The sequence below is a fragment of the Electrona antarctica genome (genome assembly GCF_951216825.1).
Source record: "Electrona antarctica genome assembly, contig: scaffold_71, whole genome shotgun sequence".
In the NCBI taxonomy this organism is placed as follows: domain Eukaryota; kingdom Metazoa; phylum Chordata; class Actinopteri; order Myctophiformes; family Myctophidae; genus Electrona; species Electrona antarctica.
Window position 1 is genome coordinate 190,957 of NW_027637292.1, and position 24,095 is coordinate 215,051.

The window sequence follows — 24,095 nt, forward strand, 5'->3', positions numbered from 1 at the left end:
TCTGTGTCCCACATGGAGATCTCTGTATCTGTCTGTGTCCCACATGGAGATCTCTGTATCTGTCTGTGTCCCACATGGAGATCTCTGTATCTGTCTGTGTCTGAAGAGCGCAAACTGATGGACTGTAAAACGTGGACTGGTTAAGTAGGCTATTCAATAGGCCTATCTCACAGCCCCCTTTCCACGCCCACTTCCGGTAGATAGTGGTGTCATTTAACATTAGGCATTACCACTCTTTTTTCTCTGGAGAATCTAAGTACATTTCCTAATGTTAAAATGTCAAAGACCGATAATAATATGAAGAAAACACAATGGTATAACAACTCCAATAAGTAGAATAAACCTTACCTTTACCAAACGATAGTTTGTGGCTTGTGAAAATACCTCTTTTAACATGGAAGCCTATGGACCGCAAAAAAAATAACACCACTATCAACAAAAGGGGGCGTAAAAAGGGGGCGGGGAAATGCTGTGAGATAGGCCTATTGTCAGGTGTGGGGTTGCCATGGCGATCAATTGGCTGAGGCAGAGGCTGGAAATTGCACAGGAGGTGAGGGGATTTAGGCTGATTAGGCCCACTGGCAGAGCCTGACCAGAGCCTTTTGTGGTGGTTCTGGAGAACCGTGGGTCCGACCGACTCGATACCGGGCACTGCACCCCCTTTGGGGGTGTGGAACGTGTGTGTCGAATATGACACGCAGAGGCGTGGCACATTTATAGTAGGATTGCTCTATTCTATACTGTACTGATACCTGTCTGTCTGTCTGTCCCTCTACCTGTCTGTCTGTCCCTCTACCTGTCTGTCTGTCTGTCTGTCTGTCTGTCTGTCTGTCTGTCTGTTTGTCTGTCTGTCTGTCTCTCTGCCTGTCTGTCTCTCTGCCTGTCTGTCTCTCTGCCTGTCTGTCTCTCTGCCTGTCTGTCTCTATGCCTGTCTGTCTCTCTGCCTGTCTGTCTCTCTGCCTGTCTGTCTGCAGCTCCAGAGCAGAGAGACGTGTACACAGTGTTCATGAAGAGTCACAGGTGTTATGACATCATCCCTACGTCCTCCAAACTGGTGGTGTTTGACACCACGCTGCAGGTGTGTGTGTGTGTGTCTGTGTGTGTGTGTGTGTGTGTGTGTGTGTGTGTGTGTGTGTGTGTGTGTGTGTGTGTGTGTGTGTGTGTGTGTGTGCGTGCACGTGCGCGTGCACGCGTGTGTGTGTGTGTGTGTGTGTGTGTGCGTGCGTGTGTGTGTGTGTGTGTGCGTGTGTGTGTGCGTGCACGCGTGCACGCGTGTGTGCATGTGCGTGCGTGTGTGTGCATGTGCGTGCGTGCCCATGTGCTTGTGCGTGCGTGTGTGTGCATGTGCGTGCGTGCCCATGTGCTTGTGCGTGTGTGTGTGCGAGCGTGTGCAAGCGAGCAAGTGCGTGTATTATTATGATTATTATTATTACTCATGTTCTATTTCTTTCTTCAGGTGAACAAGGCCTTCTTTGCTCTGGTTTCTAACGGAGTGAGAGCCGCTCCTCTCTGGGAGAACAACACACAACGCTTTGTAGGTGAGAGGATTAACCTGCTTTATCGCTCATCATAAAACATAATTCACTGCACGCGTACCGTGACCATTTAACCATGTAACACCCAGCGTACCGTGACCATTTAACCCTGTAACACCCAGCGTACCGTGACCATTTATCGATTGAAAACATTCACGAGTTCATGAAACTAGTCCTTACCCGTTCTGAATATATGAACAGCAAATGATGTTCAGTGTGGGTAATGTGATGGGGGGGGGGGGGGGGGGGGGGGGGATTGTTTACAGATGGTGTTGGGAAGTTGGGTTGGGCACAAAATTAGGCTAATTAAATGTTTCTGTCCATCCGACGTGTCAGCACGTCCTAGGGGTCCCAATCGACGCGTCCTAAAGATGTCTGTAGACGTCCTAGCACATCCTCAATGATACGGGGCGAGATAAGGATATTCTGAATTTTTCCCTTTTTTTTATTTGTCAGTTCGCCTCTCGGCTACCGTATGCTCCGCTCTGTCCCCATGTTAGCTTATCATTGAGTTAGCCGTTAGCGTGGCGGAAAGAATGACTCGTCTCTCCTAATCCAGGGCGCTTTCCGTGGTGTTGAACGGATCGATATACTGGCGCTTCATTTCTGCTCCTCATCCGTCTCTCCCGCAAAATATGAACGCTTTTTGGATCATATATCGTATAAACTAAAACGATCGCAATGTAAGCTAGCTATGTAAAGTGAACTTTTTTTAGTGGATTGTTTCCGGGTCATGGCTTTCCGAGTAAAAGCGGCCATGTTGTTCCGGCACTCCAGAGCTCCTATTTTGAAGGACTTCCGGCACTGATTGTGTTAAACGTTTCTTTTGCAAGTAAATGCTGTAGTACAATCATAAGTACACCATTGATTTGTGATGTAAATTTGGTGGTGATATTCTGCCTATAAATGGAAGTTATTGAATATTTTCGTTCACGTTAACATGCCCCCGTCCAACTGTCAGAGCTGGCTTACAGGTGCCTGTGCCGCGCAACCCGCGCGTTGGCCGTGATGCTTCCCCAAAGAAGAAGTTATGTCGACTGACGCAAGAGTAGCTAGTAGTATCAGGGTCCGAGTTGTTTTCCCCGTGTGGGTCTGTTACGCGGAAAAGTGTGTCCCAGTATTAATCTGTGTCCGTCCCAAAATGCATTTCACTGGTGACCCGGAAGCCGTCCCAACATGCATTTTCTCTGGTGACACGTGATTTGCGGGGATATGTTTTTTTTTACGCAAATTAATGTAATTAAGATGATTGTTAGAATGTTTGGCGTGTGAAATGCAGGGCAGGTTGAGGTTGGAGGACAGGGCTGTGCGGCGCTAGGTTCCGTGAGGCTGTCTGTTTGTGCTTCTGAGTGTGTTGGGGGTTCAATTCTCTCTCTCTGTCTCTCTCTCTCTCTGTCTCTCTCTCTCTCTCTCTGTCTCTCTCTCTCTCTCTCTGTCTCTCTCTCTCTCTGTCTCTCTCTCTCTCTCTCTCTCTCTCTCTCTCTCTCTCCCTCCAGGAATGTTGACCATCACAGACTTCATCAACATCTTGACCAGAAACTACAAGTCACCCATGGTAACACGCACGCACGCACGTGTGACGTGTGGCCGTTTATGTCACAAGAACTTTGAGAAACACAGTGTATTTAAAGTGCACTAATTAAAGTGCGGGGTGCATTGTACTGTGAGACTCATTTAAAACCATATAGCCAACTACGCCACCCTTGGATTAAAAGAGTCAAGGGAACTCTAACTCTAAACAATAAAAGGACACTCAGGTTCGATATTAAAACCAGTTTAAAAAGAGCAATAAATTAAGGAAAACCATAAAAAGACTGAAACAGGATTAAGGTGGGGGATTACAACAAGTTTTATTTGCCTTATACAAGGGGCACACTAAAAATGGCCAATACAAAATACAATGATTAAAAACACCCTAAACCTAAAACCCTAACCAAAACAAAAACAAACAATTAAAAAGGTCTGGAGAACAATGTGCAAAAGAACGATGTGCAAAATAGCAAGGGGAGGTTGTGCAGGCAGTCAGGGAAGGGGGTACTCTTCTACGCCTTGTAGTCACTGAAACACAATAAAATAGACGCCAGTTCATCTGGTCCGGGGCACTCTACATTCACAGCTCAACAGCAAGGTTCACGTGGGTAATACTGTGGTCGGGTACTTACAGGCGCCCCAGGCTTATTTCACCTGGGCCGATCTGTCTCTGGCTTGCAGTATTAAAACCTCTCCGTCGCAACGCCGCCTCGCCTCTGGTTGGACTGGAACAATCCTTCTGGCTCCTCACAACAGATCCTCCCTCCAGCGTCTTACTTAAAGTGCGTAGTGCCTTCCCTATAATCACATCCCCTGCATTCCGTCAGTTCATCTCGTTCTCTATGTGCACATCCAGCTCTCCTCTCGCAACCTCTCCACTGCTTTCCGTGTCGTCTCTCTCATCTCTGGGCAGCCCCCCCACGGCAAGGGCGCACACTCTGGGGGTCGTGGTCGTGGCACTTAAAGCGTCGAGGACAGGGCTACCACTGGCCCCCCATGGGGGTCGTGGTCGTGGCGCTTACAGCCCATCTAGTGTCGACTACATGGCTACCACTGGCCCCCGGCTGCATCCTGGCCCCCAGCCGTGGTAGCTGCCCCTTGTTCTCCACAGAACCTTCTCCTTCCTTCTCCTCTTCTGAAAAACTCTGTCCTCCAAACACACTGTCTCTGCTATATAGGGCTACTGATTGGTGGGCCACACCCAACCCAGGTGCAGGTCATTAGCTCAGTTTAGGTTGTGCCAGTCAGTGGAAAAAATAAGGTTTACAAAATCATGCAACACTCAAACACAAATAAGCAAAACACTAAAGCAAAATCACTGGACAATAATCTCACTCTAATCAACTCACAGCAACTTAAAGAAAAACATTTCAACCAAACATGCAAAGTATTAACACAGCAAAAGCACAAAAATTACAATAAACCAAACACATCTATACATTTCCACCGGCTTACATCCCCCCACACTGAATGGTTGGCAGTCCCTGCAACCCTGACTCCAGTCCTCCCAATCCACTATAGCGCACCTGCTAGCACCCACCACACAAGGGTACTAAACAAAATGGCTACCTCTTTTTCATCAGTTAGGTCTTGGGAACCCAGCAACCCTTGCATTTGTTCCTTCCATTGAATACTTTATATCACCATCTGGTCCTTTAAATTGAGGCAGCCAAGGGGCACCCGGATATACAGGCATCATCATCATGATTAAAGAAAAAGAAACAAACCCAAAACAAAACAAAACAAAACAAAACAAATAATAATAATAATAATAATAATAATAATAATAATATATATCTATATCTAATTCAGTCTTTCCCGTTTTCCTAATTGCTCTTTTTCTGGTCCTGCCGCGCTACGCCAATTTGTGACGTGTGGCCGTTTATGTCACAAGAACTTTGAGAAACACAGTGTATTTAAAGTGCACTAATTAAAGTGCGGGGTGCATTGTACTGTGAGACTCATTTAAAACCATATAGCCAACTACGCCACCCTTGGATTAAAAGAGTCAAGGGAACTCTAACTCTAAACAATAAAAGGACACTCAGGTTCGATATTAAAACCAGTTTAAAAAGAGCAATAAATTAAGGAAAACCATAAAAAGACTGAAACAGGATTAAGGTGGGGGATTACAACAAGTTTTATTTGCCTTATACAAGGGGCACACTAAAAATGGCCAATACAAAATACAATGATTAAAAACACCCTAAACCTAAAACCCTAACCAAAACAAAAACAAACAATTAAAAAGGTCTGGAGAACAATGTGCAAAAGAACGATGTGCAAAATAGCAAGGGGAGGTTGTGCAGGCAGTCAGGGAAGGGGGTACTCTTCTACGCCTTGTAGTCACTGAAACACAATAAAATAGACGCCAGTTCATCTGGTCCGGGGCACTCTACATTCACAGCTCAACAGCAAGGTTCACGTGGGTAATACTGTGGTCGGGTACTTACAGGCGCCCCAGGCTTATTTCACCTGGGCCGATCTGTCTCTGGCTTGCAGTATTAAAACCTCTCCGTCGCAACGCCGCCTCGCCTCTGGTTGGACTGGAACAATCCTTCTGGCTCCTCACAACAGATCCTCCCTCCAGCGTCTTACTTAAAGTGCGTAGTGCCTTCCCTATAATCACATCCCCTGCATTCCGTCAGTTCATCTCGTTCTCTATGTGCACATCCAGCTCTCCTCTCGCAACCTCTCCACTGCTTTCCGTGTCGTCTCTCTCATCTCTGGGCAGCCCCCCCACGGCAAGGGCGCACACTCTGGGGGTCGTGGTCGTGGCACTTAAAGCGTCGAGGACAGGGCTACCACTGGCCCCCCATGGGGGTCGTGGTCGTGGCGCTTACAGCCCATCTAGTGTCGACTACATGGCTACCACTGGCCCCCGGCTGCATCCTGGCCCCCAGCCGTGGTAGCTGCCCCTTGTTCTCCACAGAACCTTCTCCTTCCTTCTCCTCTTCTGAAAAACTCTGTCCTCCAAACACACTGTCTCTGCTATATAGGGCTACTGATTGGTGGGCCACACCCAACCCAGGTGCAGGTCATTAGCTCAGTTTAGGTTGTGCCAGTCAGTGGAAAAAATAAGGTTTACAAAATCATGCAACACTCAAACACAAATAAGCAAAACACTAAAGCAAAATCACTGGACAATAATCTCACTCTAATCAACTCACAGCAACTTAAAGAAAAACATTTCAACCAAACATGCAAAGTATTAACACAGCAAAAGCACAAAAATTACAATAAACCAAACACATCTATACATTTCCACCGGCTTACACACGCACGCACGCACGCACGCACGCACGCACAGCCCTTTGAATTATATTATATAAATATGCTGATGTCTGTCTGTCTGTCTGTCTGTCTGTCTCTGTCTGTCTGTCTGTCTGTCTGTCTGTCTGTCTGTCTGTCTGTCTGTCTGTCTGTCTGTCTGTCTGTCTGTCTGTCTGTCTGTCTGTCAGGTCCAGATCTATGAGTTGGAGGAGCATAAAATCAAGACATGGAGAGGTGAGACAGGTTGTATGTGAGACAGGTTGTGTGTGAGACAGGTTGTGTGTGAGACAGGTTGTATGTGAGACAGGTTGTGTGTGAGACAGGTTGTATGTGAGACAGGTTGTGTGTGAGACAGGTTGTATGTGAGACAGGTTGTGTGTGGTATGTGAGACAGGTTGTGTGTGAGACAGGTTGTATGTGAGACAGGTTGTGTGTGGTATGTGAGACAGGTTGTGTGTGAGACAGGTTGTATGTGAGACAGGTTGTATGTGAGACAGGTTGTGTGTGAGACAGGTTGTGTGTGAGACAGGTTGTGGGTGAGACAGGTTGTGTGTGAGACAGGTTGTATGTGAGACAGGTTGTGTGTGAGCCAGGTTGTGTGTGAGACAGGTTGTGTGTGAGACAGGTTGTATGTGAGACAGGTTGTGTGTGAGACAGGTTTTGTGTGAGACAGGTGGTGTGTGAGACAGGTTGTGTGTGAGACAGGTTGTGTGTGAGACAGGTTTTGTGTGAGACAGGTGGTGTGTGAGACAGGTTGTGTGTGAGACAGGTTGTGTGTGAGACAGGTTGTGTGTGAGACAGGTTGTGTGTGAGACAGGTTGTGTGAGAGACAGGTTGTGTGTGAGACAGGTTGTGTGTGAGACAGGTTGTGTGTGAGACAGGTTGTGTGTGAGTCAGGTTGTGTGTGAGACAGGTTGTGTGTGAGACAGGTTGTGTGTGAGACAGGTTGTGTGTGAGACAGGTTGTGTGTGGTATGTGAGAAAGGTTGTGTGTGAGACAGGTTGTGTGTGAGACAGGTTGTGTGTGAGACAGGTTGTATGTGAGACAGGTTGTGTGTGAGACAGGTTCATGGTGAGCGTTTGTTTTCCAGAACTTTACCTCCAGGAGACGTTCAAACCTCTGGTTCACATCACCCCTGATGCCAGGTATACTGAGTGTGTGTGTGCGTGTGTGCGTGCGTGCGGGCGGGCGTGTGTGCGTGCGGGCGTGCGTGCGTGCATTTGTATGTGCGTGGAGCTCTGTCTCCACCACTCCTTGACTACAGTGAGTACACAGCCTGTCCTCTCTGGGCAGTGAGGACACAGCCTGTCCCCTCTGGGCAGTGAGGACACAGCCTGTCCTCTCTGGGCAGTGAGGACAAAGCCTGTCCTCTCTGGGCAGTGAGGACACAGTCTGTCCTCTCTCTGGGCAGGGAGGACACAGTCTGTCCTCTCTGGGCAGGGAGGACACAGTCTGTCCTCTCTGGGCAGTGAGGACACAGCCTGTCCTCTCTGGGCAGTGAGGACACAGTCTGTCCTCTCTCTGGGCAGTGAGGACACAGTCTGTCCTCTCTGGGCAGTGAGGACACAGTCTGTCCTCTCTGGGCAGTGAGGACACAGTCTATCCTCTCTCTGGGCAGTGAGGACACAGTCTGTCCTCTCTCTGGGCAGTGAGGACACAGTCTGTCTTCTCTGGGCAGTGAGGACACAGCCTGTCCTCTCTGGGCAGTGAGGACACAGCCTGTCCTCTCTGGGCAGTGAGGACATAGTCTGTCCTCTCTGGGAAGTGAGGACACAGCTTGTCCTCTCTGGGCAGTGAGGACACAGTCTGTCCTCTCTGGGCAGTGAGGACACAGCCTGTCCTCTCTGGGCAGTGAGGACATAGTCTGTCCTCTCTGGGAAGTGAGGACACAGCCTGTCCTCTCTGGGCAGTGAGGACACAGCTTGTCCTCTCTGGGTAGTGAGGACACAGTGAGGACACAGCCTGTCCTCTCTGGGCAGTGAGGACACAGCCTGTCCTCTGGGCAGTGAGGACACAGCCTGTCCTCTCTTGGCAGTGAGGACACAGCCTGTCCTCTCTGGGCAGTGAGGACACAGTCTGTCCTCTGGGCAGTGAGGACACAGTCTGTCCTCTCTGGACAGTGAGGACACAGTCTGTCCTCTCTGGGCAGTGAGGACACAGCCTGTCCTCTGGGCAGTGAGGACACAGCCTGTCCTCTCTGGGCAGTGAGGACACAGCCTGTCCTCTCTGGGCAGTGAGGACACAGTCTGTCCTCTGGGCAGTGAGGACACAGCCTGTCCTCTCTGGGCAGTGAGGACACAGTCTGTCCTCTCTGGGCAGTGAGGACACAGTCTGTCCTCTCTGGGCAGTGAGGACACAGTCTGTCCTCTCTGGGCAGTGAGGACACAGCCTGTCCTCTCTGGGCAGTGAGGACACAGTCTGTCCTCTCTGGGCAGTGAGGGCACAGCTTGTCCTCTCTGGGCAGTGAGGACACAGTCTGTCCTCTCTGGGCAGTGAGGACACAGTCTGTCCTCTCTGGGCAGTGAGGACACAGCTTGTCCTCTCTGGGCAGTGAGGACACAGTCTGTCCTCTCTGGGCAGTGAGGACACAGCTTGTCCTCTCTGGGCAGTGAGGACACAGTCTGTCCTCTCTGGGCAGTGAGGACACAGTCTGTCCTCTCTGGGCAGTGAGGACACAGCCTGTCCTCTCTGGGCAGTGAGGACACAGTCTGTCCTCTCTGGGCAGTGAGGACACAGCCTGTCCTCTCTGGGCAGTGAGGACACAGTCTGTCCTCTCTGGGCAGTGAGGACACAGCTTGTCCTCTCTGGGCAGTGAGGACACAGCTTGTCCTCTCTGGGCAGTGAGGACACAGCCTGTCCTCTCTGGGCAGTGAGGACACAGCTTGTCCTCTCTGGGCAGTGAGGACACAGCCTGTCCTCTCTGGGCAGTGAGGACACAGCTTGTCCTCTCTGGGCAGTGAGGACACAGCTTGTCCTCTCTGGGCAGTGAGGACACAGTGAGGACACAGTCTGTCCTCTCTGGGCAGTGAGGACACAGTGAGGACACAGCCTGTCCTGTCTGGGCAGTGAGGACACAGCCTGTCCTCTGGCAGCCTGTCCTCTGGGCAGTGAGGACACAGTCTGTCCTCTGGGCAGTGAGGACACAGCCTGTCCTCTGGGCAGTGAGGACACAGCCTGTCCTCTCTGGGCAGTGAGGACACAGTCTGTCCTCTCTGGGCAGTGAGGACACAGCCTGTCCTCTGGGCAGTGAGGACACAGTGAGGACACAGCCTGTCCTCTCTGGGCAGTGAGGACACAGCCTGTCCTCTCTGGGCAGTGAGGACACAGCCTGTCCTCTGGGCAGTGAGGACACAGTCTGTCCTCTGGGCAGTGAGGACACAGCCTGTCCTCTCTGGGCAGTGAGGACACAGCCTGTCCTCTCTGGGCAGTGAGGACACAGTGAGGACACAGCCTGTCCTCTCTGGGCAGTCAGGTTTGTCTATATCGGCCTTTCTCGATGGCCAGGCTGTGCTCGCTGAGTCTGTACATTGTTGAGGTTTTTCTGACATTGACTTTGTTTTTCTGACTTTCTTTTTCTCTCTCTCTCTCCCCCCCTCCCTCTCTCTCTCTCTCTCTCTCTCTCTCCCCCCTCCCTCTCTCTCTCTCTCTCTCTCTCTCTCTCTCACTCTCTCTCTCTCTCTCACTCTCTCTCTCTCTCTCTCTCTCTCTCTCTCTCTCACTCTCTCTCTCTCTCTTTCTCCCTCCCCCCTCCCTCCCTCTCTCTCTCCCTCCCTCCATGTCTCTCGCCCAGTGTGTTTGAGGCTGTGTATTCTCTAGTCCAGAACCAGATCCACAGGCTGCCGGTCATCGACCCGGTCAGCGGCAACGCTCTTTACATCCTGACCCACAAGAGGATCCTCAAGTTCCTGCAGCTCTTTGTGAGTATAGCTCACCACCGCTCACTAGGACTGGGTCCAGAACCTTGGGTATAGCTCACCACCGCTCACTAGGGCCGGGTCCAGAACCTTGGGTATAGCTCACCACCGCTCACTAGGGCTGGGTCCAGAACCTTGGGTATAGCTCACCACCGCTCACTAGGGCTGGGTCCAGAACCTTGGGTATAGCTCACCACCGCTCACTAGGACTGGGTCCAGAACCTTGGGTATAGCTCACCACCGCTCACTAGGGCTGGGTCCAGAACCTTGGGTATAGCTCACCACCGCTCACTAGGGCTGGGTCCAGAACCTTGGGTATAGCTCACCACCGCTCACTAGGACTGGGTCCAGAACCTTGGGTATAGCTCACCACCGCTCACTAGGGCTGGGTCCAGAACCTTGGGTATAGCTCACCACCGCTCACTAGGGCTGGGTCCAGAACCTTGGGTATAGCTCACCACCGCTCACTAGGGCTGGGTCCAGAACCTTGGGTATAGCTCACCACCGCTCACTAGGGCTGGGTCCAGAACCTTGGGTATAGCTCACCACCGCTCACTAGGGCTGGGTCCAGAACCTTGGGTATAGCTCACCACCGCTCACTAGGGCTGGGTCCAGAACCTTGGGTATAGCTCACCACCGCTCACTAGGGCTGGGTCCAGAACCTTGGGTATAGCTCACCACCGCTCACTAGGGCTGGGTCCAGAACCTTGGGTATAGCTCACCACCGCTCACTAGGGCTGGGTCCAGAACCTTGGGTATAGCTCACCACCGCTCACTAGGGCCGGGTCCAGAACCTTGGGTATAGCTCACCACCGCTCACTAGGGCCGGGTCCAGAACCTTGGGTATAGCTCACCACCGCTCACTAGGGCTGGGTCCAGAACCTTGGGTATAGCTCACCACCGCTCACTAGGGCTGGGTCCAGAACCTTGGGTATAGCTCACCACCGCTCACTAGGGCCGGGTCCAGAACCTTGGGTATAGCTCACCACCGCTCACTAGGGCCGGGTCCAGAACCTTGGGTATAGCTCACCACCGCTCACTAGGGCCGGGTCCAGAACCTTGGGTATAGCTCACCACCGCTCACTAGGGCTGGGTCCAGAACCTTGAGTATAGCTCACCACCGCTCACTAGGGCTGGGTCCAGAACCTTGGGTATAGCTCACCACCGCTCACTAGGGCTGGGTCCAGAACCTTGAGTATAGCTCACCACCGCTCACTAGGGCTGGGTCCAGAACCTTGGGTATAGCTCACCACCGCTCACTAGGGCCGGGTCCAGAACCTTGGGTATAGCTCACCACCGCTCACTAGGACTGGGTCCAGAACCTTGGGTATAGCTCACCACCGCTTACTAGGGCTGGGTCCAGAACCTTGGGTATAGCTCACCACCGCTTACTAGGGCTGGGTCCAGAACCTTGGGTATAGCTCACCACCGCTCACTAGGGCTGGGTCCAGAACCTTGGGTATAGCTCACCACCGCTTACTAGGGCTGGGTCCAGAACCTTGGGTATAGCTCACCACCGCTCACTAGGCATTTAGCAGACGCTCTTAATCCAGAGCGACTTACATTAAGCAATAACAAAAAGCATGGCATACATCACATGTATAAAAAGTAGTTATCATGAATCATGCGTAAACTAAGAACGTAACATTGGAGTATCTATGTAAACTATACATACTATACTATCAGTGCTTAATTTCAGCCGGAGCTTGGCGGAGCTCAGCTCCGGTACCTGTCACTTGAGCTCCGGGAGCTCAAGCCACCTGTAGATGCAGCTCCGGTAGCTGTAGAGGGCGCTCCGCCACCCCAAATGCACATTACAATATACAATACTCTCTATTATTATTTTAGTTTCATTTTCAAGTCAACTAGGCTTCTTCCTCGTCATAGTTACTTCTATTTCCAGTACGATTCCAAAATAAAACATGGCTTGAATGATCGCATTGCAAGTACAAACAAAAAAACACTCACTTATTTTGAAATGTGTGCCTGTTTTGAGAGGAAATAGGTGGCTATGGAACCCCGGCGTCGTGTGGCTTGACGCCTCACTGTTGACGGTGTCGGATGCGTAAATAAAAACAACTCTCGTCTCGCACTTTTGCAATTTGCATCTGTTGTCGTTCGTTGCATATGGAATATGGAACTTTCATACTTTTATGGAGCAATAGATTAACTCATGCTACTTGGAGTTTAGCCTTGGGGACAGCATGCGGTTTGTTTTCAATACAACATGGACATGGTGAGTTATTATGAACAGAACTGACTGCATTGCCAAATCTCGCAAAGACACCCGGCTTTACAACATGGCTCGATCATAATCGAATATCATAACGCTTGCTTTGGTGGGCCCGAAATAAAAAAAGACTAGTACAGAATTAAGTAGTAGTAGCATTATTGAGTTGTCATCGGAGGAGGCGGAGGAGAAACTTGGATAAGGACAACAACAACGCGCATGCAGGTATACATTGCGTACTGTTCTGATGCTGGGCCACCCTAACTTAATACTGTATTTTATACAGTATTTAATATAACGTTGAGCCGCTGGGCCAACTGAACTGTAGTGGCAGCGGTGGCCGAACGGATAGCGGCGCGGTCTTGATACCGGAAGGTTCCTAGTTCGAATCAGCCGTCCGACACGTTAAAAAATTACCACCACTGAAATGCCCTTGAACAAGGCATTGAACCACTACGATGAAATGTGTTCTATGAGCAGGGCCTGGCTGGAAACAAGTTCTTGAGCTTAGCCCAGATACCCTGGGTAAATATAGATTTCATTTCATTTCATTTCAACTGCAAATGCCTACTGTAGTTGTGTGTTGTGAGCCGGCGGGTCCCTGTGTAAACTGCTGCTGCAAATGTTATTGATTGACTGATTGGAAATTTTATTCCGTTTGTAGAATGGGTACAGTTCAAACAAAAGCCTACACAGGTCAATACAAAATCTGACTGCTACGAGTATAAAACCAGAAAAAGCTTAAGACTTGTTACTTCAGGGTCCTCCATTTTCAATTCATCAGAACATTTAAAGACATATAAAAACGTCTATATGCCGACTCGATTGTGTTCTGATGGGTGGGCTGGCCGTTGGTTGTGCAGTGTGCAAAAAAAAGGCAAAAACATCCGGGATAAAAAAAAAATTGCGCGTGCATGCGCGCATGCACGTGCACGCACCCGAGCTCCGGCACCTAAGAATTTAGAAATTAAGCACTGTATACTATATAATATATTATACATGTGTACTATAAAGTGCTATGACTACATAAAGTGCAATTCTAGAGCTGTCTACATAACAAGCTATAAGTCTGTTTAAAATACTATCTAAGTCTACATAATGTGCTATCTAAGGGGCTAGGCTAGGGCAAGTGCTACGGGCCATGGTGGAGTCTGAAGAGGTGGGTTTTCAGACTGCGGCGGAAGATTGGGAGTGAGGCTGCAGTTCTGACTGCAATGGGAAGTGCATTCCATAGTTTTGGAGCCAGAAGGGAGAAGAGTTTGGGACGTGTGGAGCGTTGTCCCGGCGTTTTTAGTGAAGGTACCTCCAGTTTCCCTGCGTTGGCTGATCTGAGTGAGCGGGAGGGTTTGTAGGGTACGATCATACTTGTGAGATATAGGGGAGCCATGCCTTTGGTTGCTTTGAATGCCAGCATCAGAGTTTTGTATTCTGTGCGGGCAGCGACCGGGAGCCAATGGAGCGAGCGGAGAAGGGGGGAGACGTGTGAGAATTTTGGCTGGTTGAAGACCAAGCGTGCTGCGGCATTTTGGATCAGTTGGAGGGGCTTAAGTGCACATGCCGGTAGGCCAGTAAGGAGGGAGTTGCAATAGTCAAGTTTTGACAAGACTGTTGTCTGGATTAGGAGCTGGGCTGACTCCTGGGTGAGGAACGGTCTAATTCGTCGTATGTTGTAGAGTGTAAACCTACAGGATCTAGTGACAGCTGTGATGTGTGTTTTGAACGAGAGCTGACTGTCCAGGACAACACCAAGGTTCCTGGCTGTCGGGACAGACTTTACCAGGGCGTTGTCTACGGAGATTGGTTTTTTGAGGAGTGGTGATACCCTGGCTGACTTGAAGGCAGATGGGACGCAGCCTGAGGTTACTGAGGTGTTGATAATGGAAGTGATGAAGGGGAGCAGGTCAGGTGCGATGGTCTGGAAGATTGGAGACGGGGCGGGGTCGAGAGGACAGGTGGTAGGTCTAGTGGATGTGACTAGTTTCAGGACCTCATCTGGGGATAGAGGAGAGAAGGAGGACATGCATGGTATGTTATGGTTAGCATTGGTTGAGTCGAGTGCTTCTTTATGGGGGAGGGGGGTAAAGGAGCTACTGATATCATCAACCTTCTTTTCGAAGTAGTTGGCAAAGGCCTCCGCGGTGAGGGATGAGGGTTGAGTGGGGGGAGGGGGTTTAAGGAGGGAGGAGAAAGTGGAGAAGAGTTTCCTTGGGTTAGAAGTGCAGGATTGGATTTTGGTGTGGTAGAAGGAGGTTTTAGCGGTGGTTAGTGAGAGGGAGAAGGCAGAGAGGAGTGAGTGAAAGTGGGAGAGATCATCTGGTAGCTTTGTCTTGTGCCACTTCCTTTCAGCTGCCCTGAGAGGTGTTCGTTCAGATCTGAGGGTTTCAGATAACCAGGGGGCCGGTGGGGATGAGCGAGCTGGCCTGGTCGAGAGAGGGCAGTGTTGGTCAAATGCAGATGAGATAGAGGAGAGGAAGGATGTGGTTGCGGGGTCGGGTGAGAGAGAGAGGAAGGACTCTAGGGAGGGTAGAGAGGAGAGAATAGAGGATGAGAGGGAGGAGGGGTTTAGGGACTTGAGATTGCGTCGGGTGGTGACGGTCGGAGGGTGAGTAGGTTTAGGTGGGAGAGTAGAGAGAGAGAGGGAGAAGGTTATGAAGTGGTGGTCAGACCTAATTAAGGGAGTAACAGAGAGTGTGGAGGGGGAGCAGGCTCTGCAGAACACGAGGTCCAAAACATTACCAGCCTTGTGAGTGGGAGGGGAGGGAGAAAGGGAGAGGTCAAACGAGGATAGGAGGGACGTACCGGGAAGATACTTCTCTGCCGTAGGTAGGTTAAAGTCACCCAGTAGAATCAGGGGGGTGCCATCCTCCGGAAACGAGCTGATCAGAGAGTCTAGTTCTTCCAGGAAGTTCCCAAGGGTTCCTGGGGGGCGATAGAGCACAATGAGGGTGAGGGGGACTGGTTGTGATATTGAGATAGCATGAAATTCACATGTGGTGAGAGAAAGGTGAGAGAGATTTAAGACACGGAAATTCCATTTCGGGGACATGAGTATCCCTGTACCACCCCCCCTACCTGTTGAGCGAGGGGTGTGTGTGAATTTGTGTGAAACAGAGAGGGCGGCGGGGGTAGCTGTGTTATCAGGGGTAATCCAGGTTTCGGTTAGAGCAAGGAAATGCAGAGACTTGAGGGTGGCGTGGGCTGAGATAAATTCAGGCATTTCCTCTTTGGTAGCTGCGTGGCAGTTCCAAAGGCCTCCCTCCACCACAATGTGGTGACTGGGTGAACGAGCTGGGTATATGAGATTTGAGGGATTTCTGTGGCGGGGGAAGTAGTGTCTAGGGCGACATGAAAAGGGCAGGATAGGGATGGTGGGAAAACACATAGTACACAGATAAATAAAAATAAGAAATAAGAGCGTAATAATAGTAAAAAATTATAATAATTATAGTAAGAAGAAGAAGAAGAAGATTGATACAAAACCCTGGGAGGCTGCCTCCTTCGTTAGATGTGTCTGGAGGTCCGGGTCTTTGGCTTGGGCACCAGGCTAAAGTGGTCGTTGGTTAGCCGGAATGAGCTACGGATCAAGGTTCATTCACGCGCGTACTAGGACAGTATGTATGGAAGAAAGGGAGGAAGTAAAATAACCAACCGCAGAGATGGTTGAAGAGTAGAGGGGTAGCTTTAATGGATAGTTTATAGGGGTTAGAATAGAATAAGTGCAAAAAGGAACGGAGTGTGTTCCTCTACCTGTGTGTGTGTATGCAGAGATTCAAAGTTTAAACAGCTGTGTAGCTGTTTATCTCCTTGTCTCTGCGACCGTGAGTGAGAGACCACAGAAGACATGTAAATATGAAATAAATGCTTAAACATGTAGCTAGGTGTAATGTTAGAGTCCACAGAAGACATGTAAATATGAAATAAATGCTTAAACATGTAGCTAGGTGTAATGTTAGAGTCCACAGAAGACATGTAAATATGAAATAAATGCTTAAACATGTAGCTAGGTGTAATGTTAGAGTCCACAGAAGACATGTAAATATGAAATAAATGCTTAAACATGTAGCTAGGTGTAATGTTAGAGTCCACAGAAGACATGTAAATATGAAATAAATGCTTAAACATGTAGCTAGGTGTAATGTTAGAGACCACAGAAGACATGTAAATATGAAATAAATGCTTAAACATGTAGCTAGGTGTAATGTTAGAGTCCACAGAAGACATGTAAATATGAAATAAATGCTTAAACATGTAGCTAGGTGTAATGTTAGAGTCCACAGAAGACATGTAAATATGAAATAAATGCTTAAACATGTAGCTAGGTGTAATGTTAGAGTCCACAGAAGACATGTAAATATGAAATAAATGCTTAAACATGTAGCTAGGTGTAATGTTAGAGACCACAGAAGACATGTAAATATGAAATAAATGCTTAAACATGTAGCTAGGTGTAATGTTAGAGTCCACAGAAGACATGTAAATATGAAATAAATGCTTAAACATGTAGCTAGGTGTAATGTTAGAGTCCACAGAAGACATGTAAATATGAAATAAATGCTTAAACATGTAGCTAGGTGTAATGTTAGAGTCCACAGAAGACATGTAAATATGAAATAAATGCTTAAACATGTAGCTAGGTGTAATGTTAGAGTCCACAGAAGACATGTAAATATGAAATAAATGCTTAAACATGTAGCTAGGTGTAATGTTAGAGACCACAGAAGACATGTAAATATGAAATAAATGCTTAAACATGTAGCTAGGTGTAATGTTAGAGTCCACAGAAGACATGTAAATATGAAATAGATGCTTGAACATGTAGCTAGGTGTAATGTTAGAGACCACAGAAGACATGTAAATATGAAATAAATGCTTAAACATGTAGCTAGGTGTAATGTTAGAGTCCACAGAAGACATGTAAATATGAAATAAATGCTTAAACATGTAGCTAGGTGTAATGTTAGAGACCACAGAAGACATGTAAATATGAAATAAATGCTTAAACATGTAGCTAGGTGTAATGTTAGAGACCACAGAAGACATGTAAATATGAAATAAATGCTTAAACATGTAGCTAGGTGTAATGTTAGAGTCCACAGAAGACTTGTAAATATGAAATAAATGCTTAAACATGTAGCTAGGTGTAATGTTAGAGTCCACAGAAGACATGTAAATATAAAATAAATGCTTAAACATGTAGCTAGGTGTAATGTTAGAGTCCACAGAAGTGAACCTTTTCAAGCCTGTTTTCTCAACTCGCTGTTTCTCTGCAAGACATTACTCTATAAGCCATATCTCCAAAACTGGTGGGTCAAACTGAACAACCAATATGTCAATTTGAAGCTATGATTCCCTGCTTTCATATGACATGAAAAAACGAAAATTTAAAAAAATCCAATGTTAGTCCCTCAGTCACATATGGTCACATATTATTGTCCACTCATTGTGGTCTCTAAACTACCTCCCCATGGCCAGCCGAGGCGCCTGATAGAGGGCAAAGGAACTTCATGGTCTCTAAACTACCTCCCCATGGCCAGCCGAGGCGCCTGATAGAGGGGAAAGGAACTGGTCTCTAAACTACCTCCCCATGGCCAGCCGAGGTGCCTGATAGAGGGGAAAGGAACTGGTCTCTAAACTACCTCCCCATGGCCAGCCAAGGCGCCTGATAGAGGGGAAAGGAACTGGTCTCTAAACTACCTCCCCATGGCCAGCCGAGGTGCCTGATAGAGGGGAAAGGAACTGGTCTCTAAACTACCTCCCCATGGCCAGCCGAGGCGCCTGATAGAGGGGAAAGGAACTGGTCTCTAAACTACCTCCCCATGGCCAACCGAGGCGCCTGATAGAGGGGAAAGGAACTGGTCTCTAAACTACCTCCCCATGGCCAGCCGAGGCGCCTGATAGAGGGGAAAGGAACTGGTCTCTAAACTACCTCCCCATGGCCAGCCGAGGCGCCTGATAGAGGGGAAAGGAACTGGTCTCTAAACTACCTCCCCATGGCCAGCCGAGGCGCCTGATAGAGGGGAAAGGAACTGGTCTCTAAACTACCTCCCCATGGCCAGCCGAGGCGCCTGATAGAGGGGAAAGGAACTGGTCTCTAAACTACCTCCCCATGGCCAGCCGAGGCGCCTGATAGAGGGGAAAGGAACTGGTCTCTAAACTACCTCCCCATGGCCAGCCGAGGCGCCTGATAGAGGGGAAAGGAACTGGTCTCTAAACTACCTCCCCATGGCCAGCCGAGGCGCCTGATAGAGGGGAAAGGAACTGGTTGGAATAACGTGTTCCTTCCACGGGCTACGTCCGGCCGGGGATACAAATTTCAGACAACAAATGGCTCTTTCCATAAAATAAAATAAATATTCACATCATTAGAACTAATATGTGCGTGTGTGTCTGTGTCTGTGTCTGTGCGTGCGTGCGTGCGTGCGTGCGTGCGTGCGTGCGCGTGCGTGCGTGTGTTGTCTGTGTGTAGCTGAGTGACCTCCCTAAGCCCGCCTTCATGAAGCTGAGCCTATCAGAGCTCTCCGTTGGGACGTACAGCGACATCGCCTTCGTCCACCCGGACACGCCCCTTATCACCGCGCTGTCCATCTTCACACACCGCAGAGTCTCCGCCCTGCCCGTGGTCGATCGCCACGGTAACCACACACACACAAACACACGTACGAAAGCACGCACGCACGCACGCACACACGCACGCACGCACGCACGCACGCACGCACGCACGCACGCACACACACGCACGCACGCATGCACGCACACACACACACACACCCCAAGTTCTAGACCTCTATTTCTAGGCTAAACAGAAAGGGGGGGGGGACTTTTTATTATTTTCAACTCTAAGGTAGCCTACTGTAAATTAATTACATATAGTTCAATTTTGAAAATGAGTCGTTTACCCCTTTAATACATTATAATTGCGCTCTGTAATTGAAATTGAAAACACCTTAAATATTTTATTTATCTTAGGAATACGTCATCTTTACGTCAATAGGAACTACTCCTGTCGCATGTTGATGATGTCATTATGTCCATGTGTGGTCCAGCGCCTTATTAATAAAAAGTATTACAAAAATTGCTTTATATAAAATTATTTCTATCTCTGGGACCCCAATGTATGTTGTAAAATCAATGTTAATTTAACTCTGAGAGTACAAAGGGAACCAAATGGACCCGTTAGAGTCTCAGAGTTACGGACCCATAAGAGTCCATTTTGTTCCTAACTATAATTTAGACATATGACATCATCAACCTGCAACGGAAGCAGTCCCTATGGAGTGAAAGATGATGTTATTTATATAAAATAAATACAATATTTAAGGTGGTTTTATTGTTTTATTTTATGTGTGTGTGTGTGTGTGTGTGTGTGTGTGTGTGTGTGTGTGTGTGTGTGTGTGTGTGTGTGTGTGTGTGTGTGTGTGTGTGTGTGTGCGTGCGCGCGTGCGTGCGTGCGTGCGTGCGTGCGTGCGTGCGTGCGTGTTCTCAGGTAAAGTGGTGGATATCTACTCCAAATTCGACGTCATTGTAAGTAAAACACCTGTCTGTCTGTCTGTCTGTCTGTCTGTCTGTCTGTCTGTCTGTCTGTCTGTCTGTCTGTCTAAATTGATTTAATAAATCCTTGTTTGTCTTATATTGCTTTACAGATTTTTTCATAGTCATAGTCATTGGCTATGAAAGGTATAAAATATATACATGTACAATGTTTCTGTAGGCTACACTGTTACATATAGTTACCTGGCCTAGTGTTACCTTTTGCCGCAACCTATTTCATGGCACAGGTTTTTGACAAATCGGCGGTGGCTCAGGGGTCGAGTGGCTGGATGGTAACCGCAAGGCTGCTAGTTCGAACCCTGTGGGCTCCAAGATATTCATAGTAAAATGGCTTCTTTTAGTGAGACAAATCAGGAGAAAATAATCTACTTTGTTATCAACCTTTCTTTATCCCAGCAACAAACTCTCGCGAGATTTGAGATGAGTCCGGAAGTCCATCTGCAATTTGACGGACGACACATAGGGGGCTCTGGCCCCATATTTAAGATGAGAATATGTGAATATTATAACGTGAAATGAATGGACATATTAAAAGTGAAATAAAATGTGTGTTCCAATGCTTAATCTATTATAAGGTGTCCCCAAAAGCAAACCACGAAAAGAAAGTCACCAGCTACTACGTCACTGACACGCTGCAACACGCTGCAACACACACTGCAACAACACACTAACACGTCACACACTTACCCTCCGCGTCGTTGGTTCCCTATCTCCTCATGTCGCGCCGCACGGCCACACTCAACACCAGCCGCGTAAAAATTGTCATCGCACTGCCACTAAAGCCGGCTCCCGTCCACACTCGCAAACAATATCAATATCAATAACAAACACAAACACGCCACAAGCACCGACACCCCCGCCTAATTTGTTGCCACGTCTATGAAAACAAGCACAGAAAAAATGCCATTCAACACGCTACTTACAACTCGCTTACAATTCGCAGACCTGGCAACACTGCATCCCGTCATTCCACTCTTTTCATTGGCTGCGCCATAGAGTGGCTGCGCCGCCAACATTGTTGCCACGTCTATGTAAACAAGGCCGCAAACCCTGACTTCCTACAGCCTACAGCCTATACTTTCACACACTACCACTCGCTTACAATACGTGGACCTGGCAACACTACATCACCCCTTCCCAATGGCTCAAAACCCCACCACGTGACCCACGTGTGTTTCGTGTTACCTTCCACACTTCCGGAAACACTACCGGAAGTTACACAGTACACACACACACACACACACACACACACACACACACGCACGCACGCACGCGCGCGCGCGCACACACACACACACACACACACACACACACAGTGTACAGCCTGCCGAAAACCAACAGTAGAAGAAGAAGAACAACAACAACACAGGTTCTACACTGATTCTAACTTGGATGGAGAGCGCCGCGATTACATACATACACAGTTACAATCATGCAAACACGACCGCATCGACACCTGGCGTGGTACAATCGGGCCGAACCGAGGCGCATATATGGATAACAACAACAACGCCAACACTACACGCACACGCTGCAACAACGCGATGCAACACAACACGTAAGTTACGTATGTAACTATGGTTCTATGAATCCTGGATGACTGCTTAACACTGGATGATTTGCGTCCAGTGTTAAGCACTGCCTCTGGCAGTCAGTACGGATGAAATAGAACAGCTGTGTACAACGCAGTGTCACTGCAGACACGTGTGTGTGTGTGTGTGTGTGTGTGTGTGTGTGTGTGCGTGCGTGCGTGCGCGGGGGGGGGGGGGGGGGGGGAATTTGGATCGCCTCGCGATGCAGCTGAAATGGCACGCACACACACACACACGCCACAAAACGCTAATAATAATAATAATACAAAATTACAACACTACACTAATCATAACAACAGTACAGAGAACAGTACAGTACACATGAGTACAGTACAGTACAGAAAGAAAGCTCACATCAGCATATTAATCCATGTAATAATAATAATAATAACAAATAATAACACAACACTAATAACTATAATATCAACAGTACAGACAACAGTACAGTACAGTACATCACAATATTAATCCATGTAATAATAATAATAATAATAAATAAGAACACAACACTAATAACAGTACAGAGAACAGTACAGTACAGTACACATGAGTACAGTACAGTACAGTATACTGTTCCTGCGCCTTGCCATGCTCTCTTTCAATCATAATAATAATAATCAATAATAACACCACTAATAACAACAATCATATCAACAATACAGAGAACAGCACAGTACACATGAGTACAGTACAGTACAGAAACAAAGCTCACAACAGAATATTAATCCATGTAATAATACTAATAATAATAATAACACATAACACAACACTAATAACTATAATATCAACAGTACAGAGAACAGTACAGTACATCAGAATATTAATCCATGTAATAATAATAATAATAATAATAAAAAATAACACTAATACAACAGCACAGAGAACAGTACAGTACAGTACACATGAGTACAGTACAGTACAAAGACTTACAGTACAGCACAGTACAGTACAGTATACTGTTCCTGCGCCTTGCCATGCTCACTTTCAGACGCAAATACACAACACCACACAGGGCCACTCAGCCAGCTTGGCAACTTTGCGCTTTCCAAGCAAATGCATAAATTAAAACATCATGGCTTGCCATTGCCTTCTTCCCATTTGCGACGCATCGCATGGCGCGAGGATGAGCGGGCCGAAGGCCCGCGAAATTCTAGTAATATACATTTCCATAACTGTAAGCAAAGCAAAGCAAAGTAAATAAAAGCAAAGTTCTTTGTTTACCCAGGGTGAATGGACTAAGCTCGAGATGCTTGTTTACAGCCACACCCTGCTCATAGAACATTTCATGGTAGGGGTTCAATGCCTTGCTCAAGGGCACTTCAGCAGTGGTAATTTGAACGTGCCGGTCCAGGGATTCGAATTGGCGACCTTCCGATAACAAGACCGCTCCGCAAACCGTTCGGCCACCGCTGCCCCAGGACTTAGACTCTTGGTTGATGGGGGCTGATTTGGGAAATGGGAATCATGACAATTTGTCTGTCTGTCTGTAGAACCTGGCAGCAGAGAAGACCTACAACAACCTGGACATCACGGTGACTCAGGCGTTAACCCATCGTTGTCAGTACTTTGAGGGAGTGGTTAAATGTAACCGTCTGGAGACCATGGAGACCATCGTGGAGAGGATCGTACAGGCTGAGGCACGCACACGCACACACACACGCACGCACGCACGCAGGCACGCACGCACGCACCACACGCACGCACGCACGCAGGCACGCACGCACGCACCACACGCACGCACGCACGCACGCACGCACGCACGCACCACACGCACGCACTAGGGCATTAAGCAATAGTCCAATAGTCCACTAGTCCACTAGTAAATCCACTAGTCGACCGTGTTGGTACTAGTTGACTAGTTGATAAGAAAAAAGAAAAGAAAATAAAAAAATATATATAGATATATTTTTTCCCCCGATTTTGTAGGCCTCAAGATCAGGTAGATTATAGTTATAGTCACCAATGTACACAGTTTTTAAATGTACAAATATTTATTTCCAAAAAAAAAAATCTAAAATCTAAATATATTTTTTTATTTTTACATAATAGGTAGTTAAACAACTAGTCGACTAGTAAACTAGGCAACTAGTAAAAATGGCTAGAAGTGAATGCCCTCACACGCACACGCACACACACACACACACACACGCATGCACACACAAACACGCACGCACGCACGCACGCACGCACGCACGCACGCACGCACGCACGCACGCACGCACGCACACACACACACACACACACACACACACACACACACACACACACACACACACTCCTGTCTGTCTACCTGTCTGTCTCTCAGGTCCACAGACTGGTGGTGGTGGATGACCTGTCTGTCTGTCTGTCTGTCTGTCTGTCTGTCTGTCTGTCTGTCTGTCTGTCTGTCTGTCTCTCAGGTCCACAGACTGGTGGTGGTGGATGACCTGTCTGTCTGTCTGTCTGTCTGTCTGTCTGTCTGTCTGTCTGTCTG

At 48.2% G+C, this 24,095-nt stretch overlaps 1 protein-coding gene across 1 annotated transcript in view; it reads left to right on the forward strand.

Annotated features, from left to right (window-relative positions):
- The window catches only part of LOC306919013 (5'-AMP-activated protein kinase subunit gamma-1-like), a gene marked incomplete at its 3' end in the record, with an annotated part of 40,852 nt that overhangs the window by 14,947 nt on the left and 1,810 nt on the right, over nucleotides 1–24,095 (forward strand). The window contains exons 3-11 of the mRNA XM_079531855.1: nucleotides 975–1,078; nucleotides 1,457–1,538; nucleotides 3,032–3,090; nucleotides 6,527–6,572; nucleotides 7,429–7,483; nucleotides 10,129–10,255; nucleotides 18,949–19,114; nucleotides 19,966–20,003; nucleotides 23,113–23,259. Coding sequence (XP_079387981.1) covers nucleotides 975–1,078; nucleotides 1,457–1,538; nucleotides 3,032–3,090; nucleotides 6,527–6,572; nucleotides 7,429–7,483; nucleotides 10,129–10,255; nucleotides 18,949–19,114; nucleotides 19,966–20,003; nucleotides 23,113–23,259 — 824 coding nt within the window. The remainder of the gene's footprint in view (nucleotides 1–974; nucleotides 1,079–1,456; nucleotides 1,539–3,031; nucleotides 3,091–6,526; nucleotides 6,573–7,428; nucleotides 7,484–10,128; nucleotides 10,256–18,948; nucleotides 19,115–19,965; nucleotides 20,004–23,112; nucleotides 23,260–24,095) is intronic.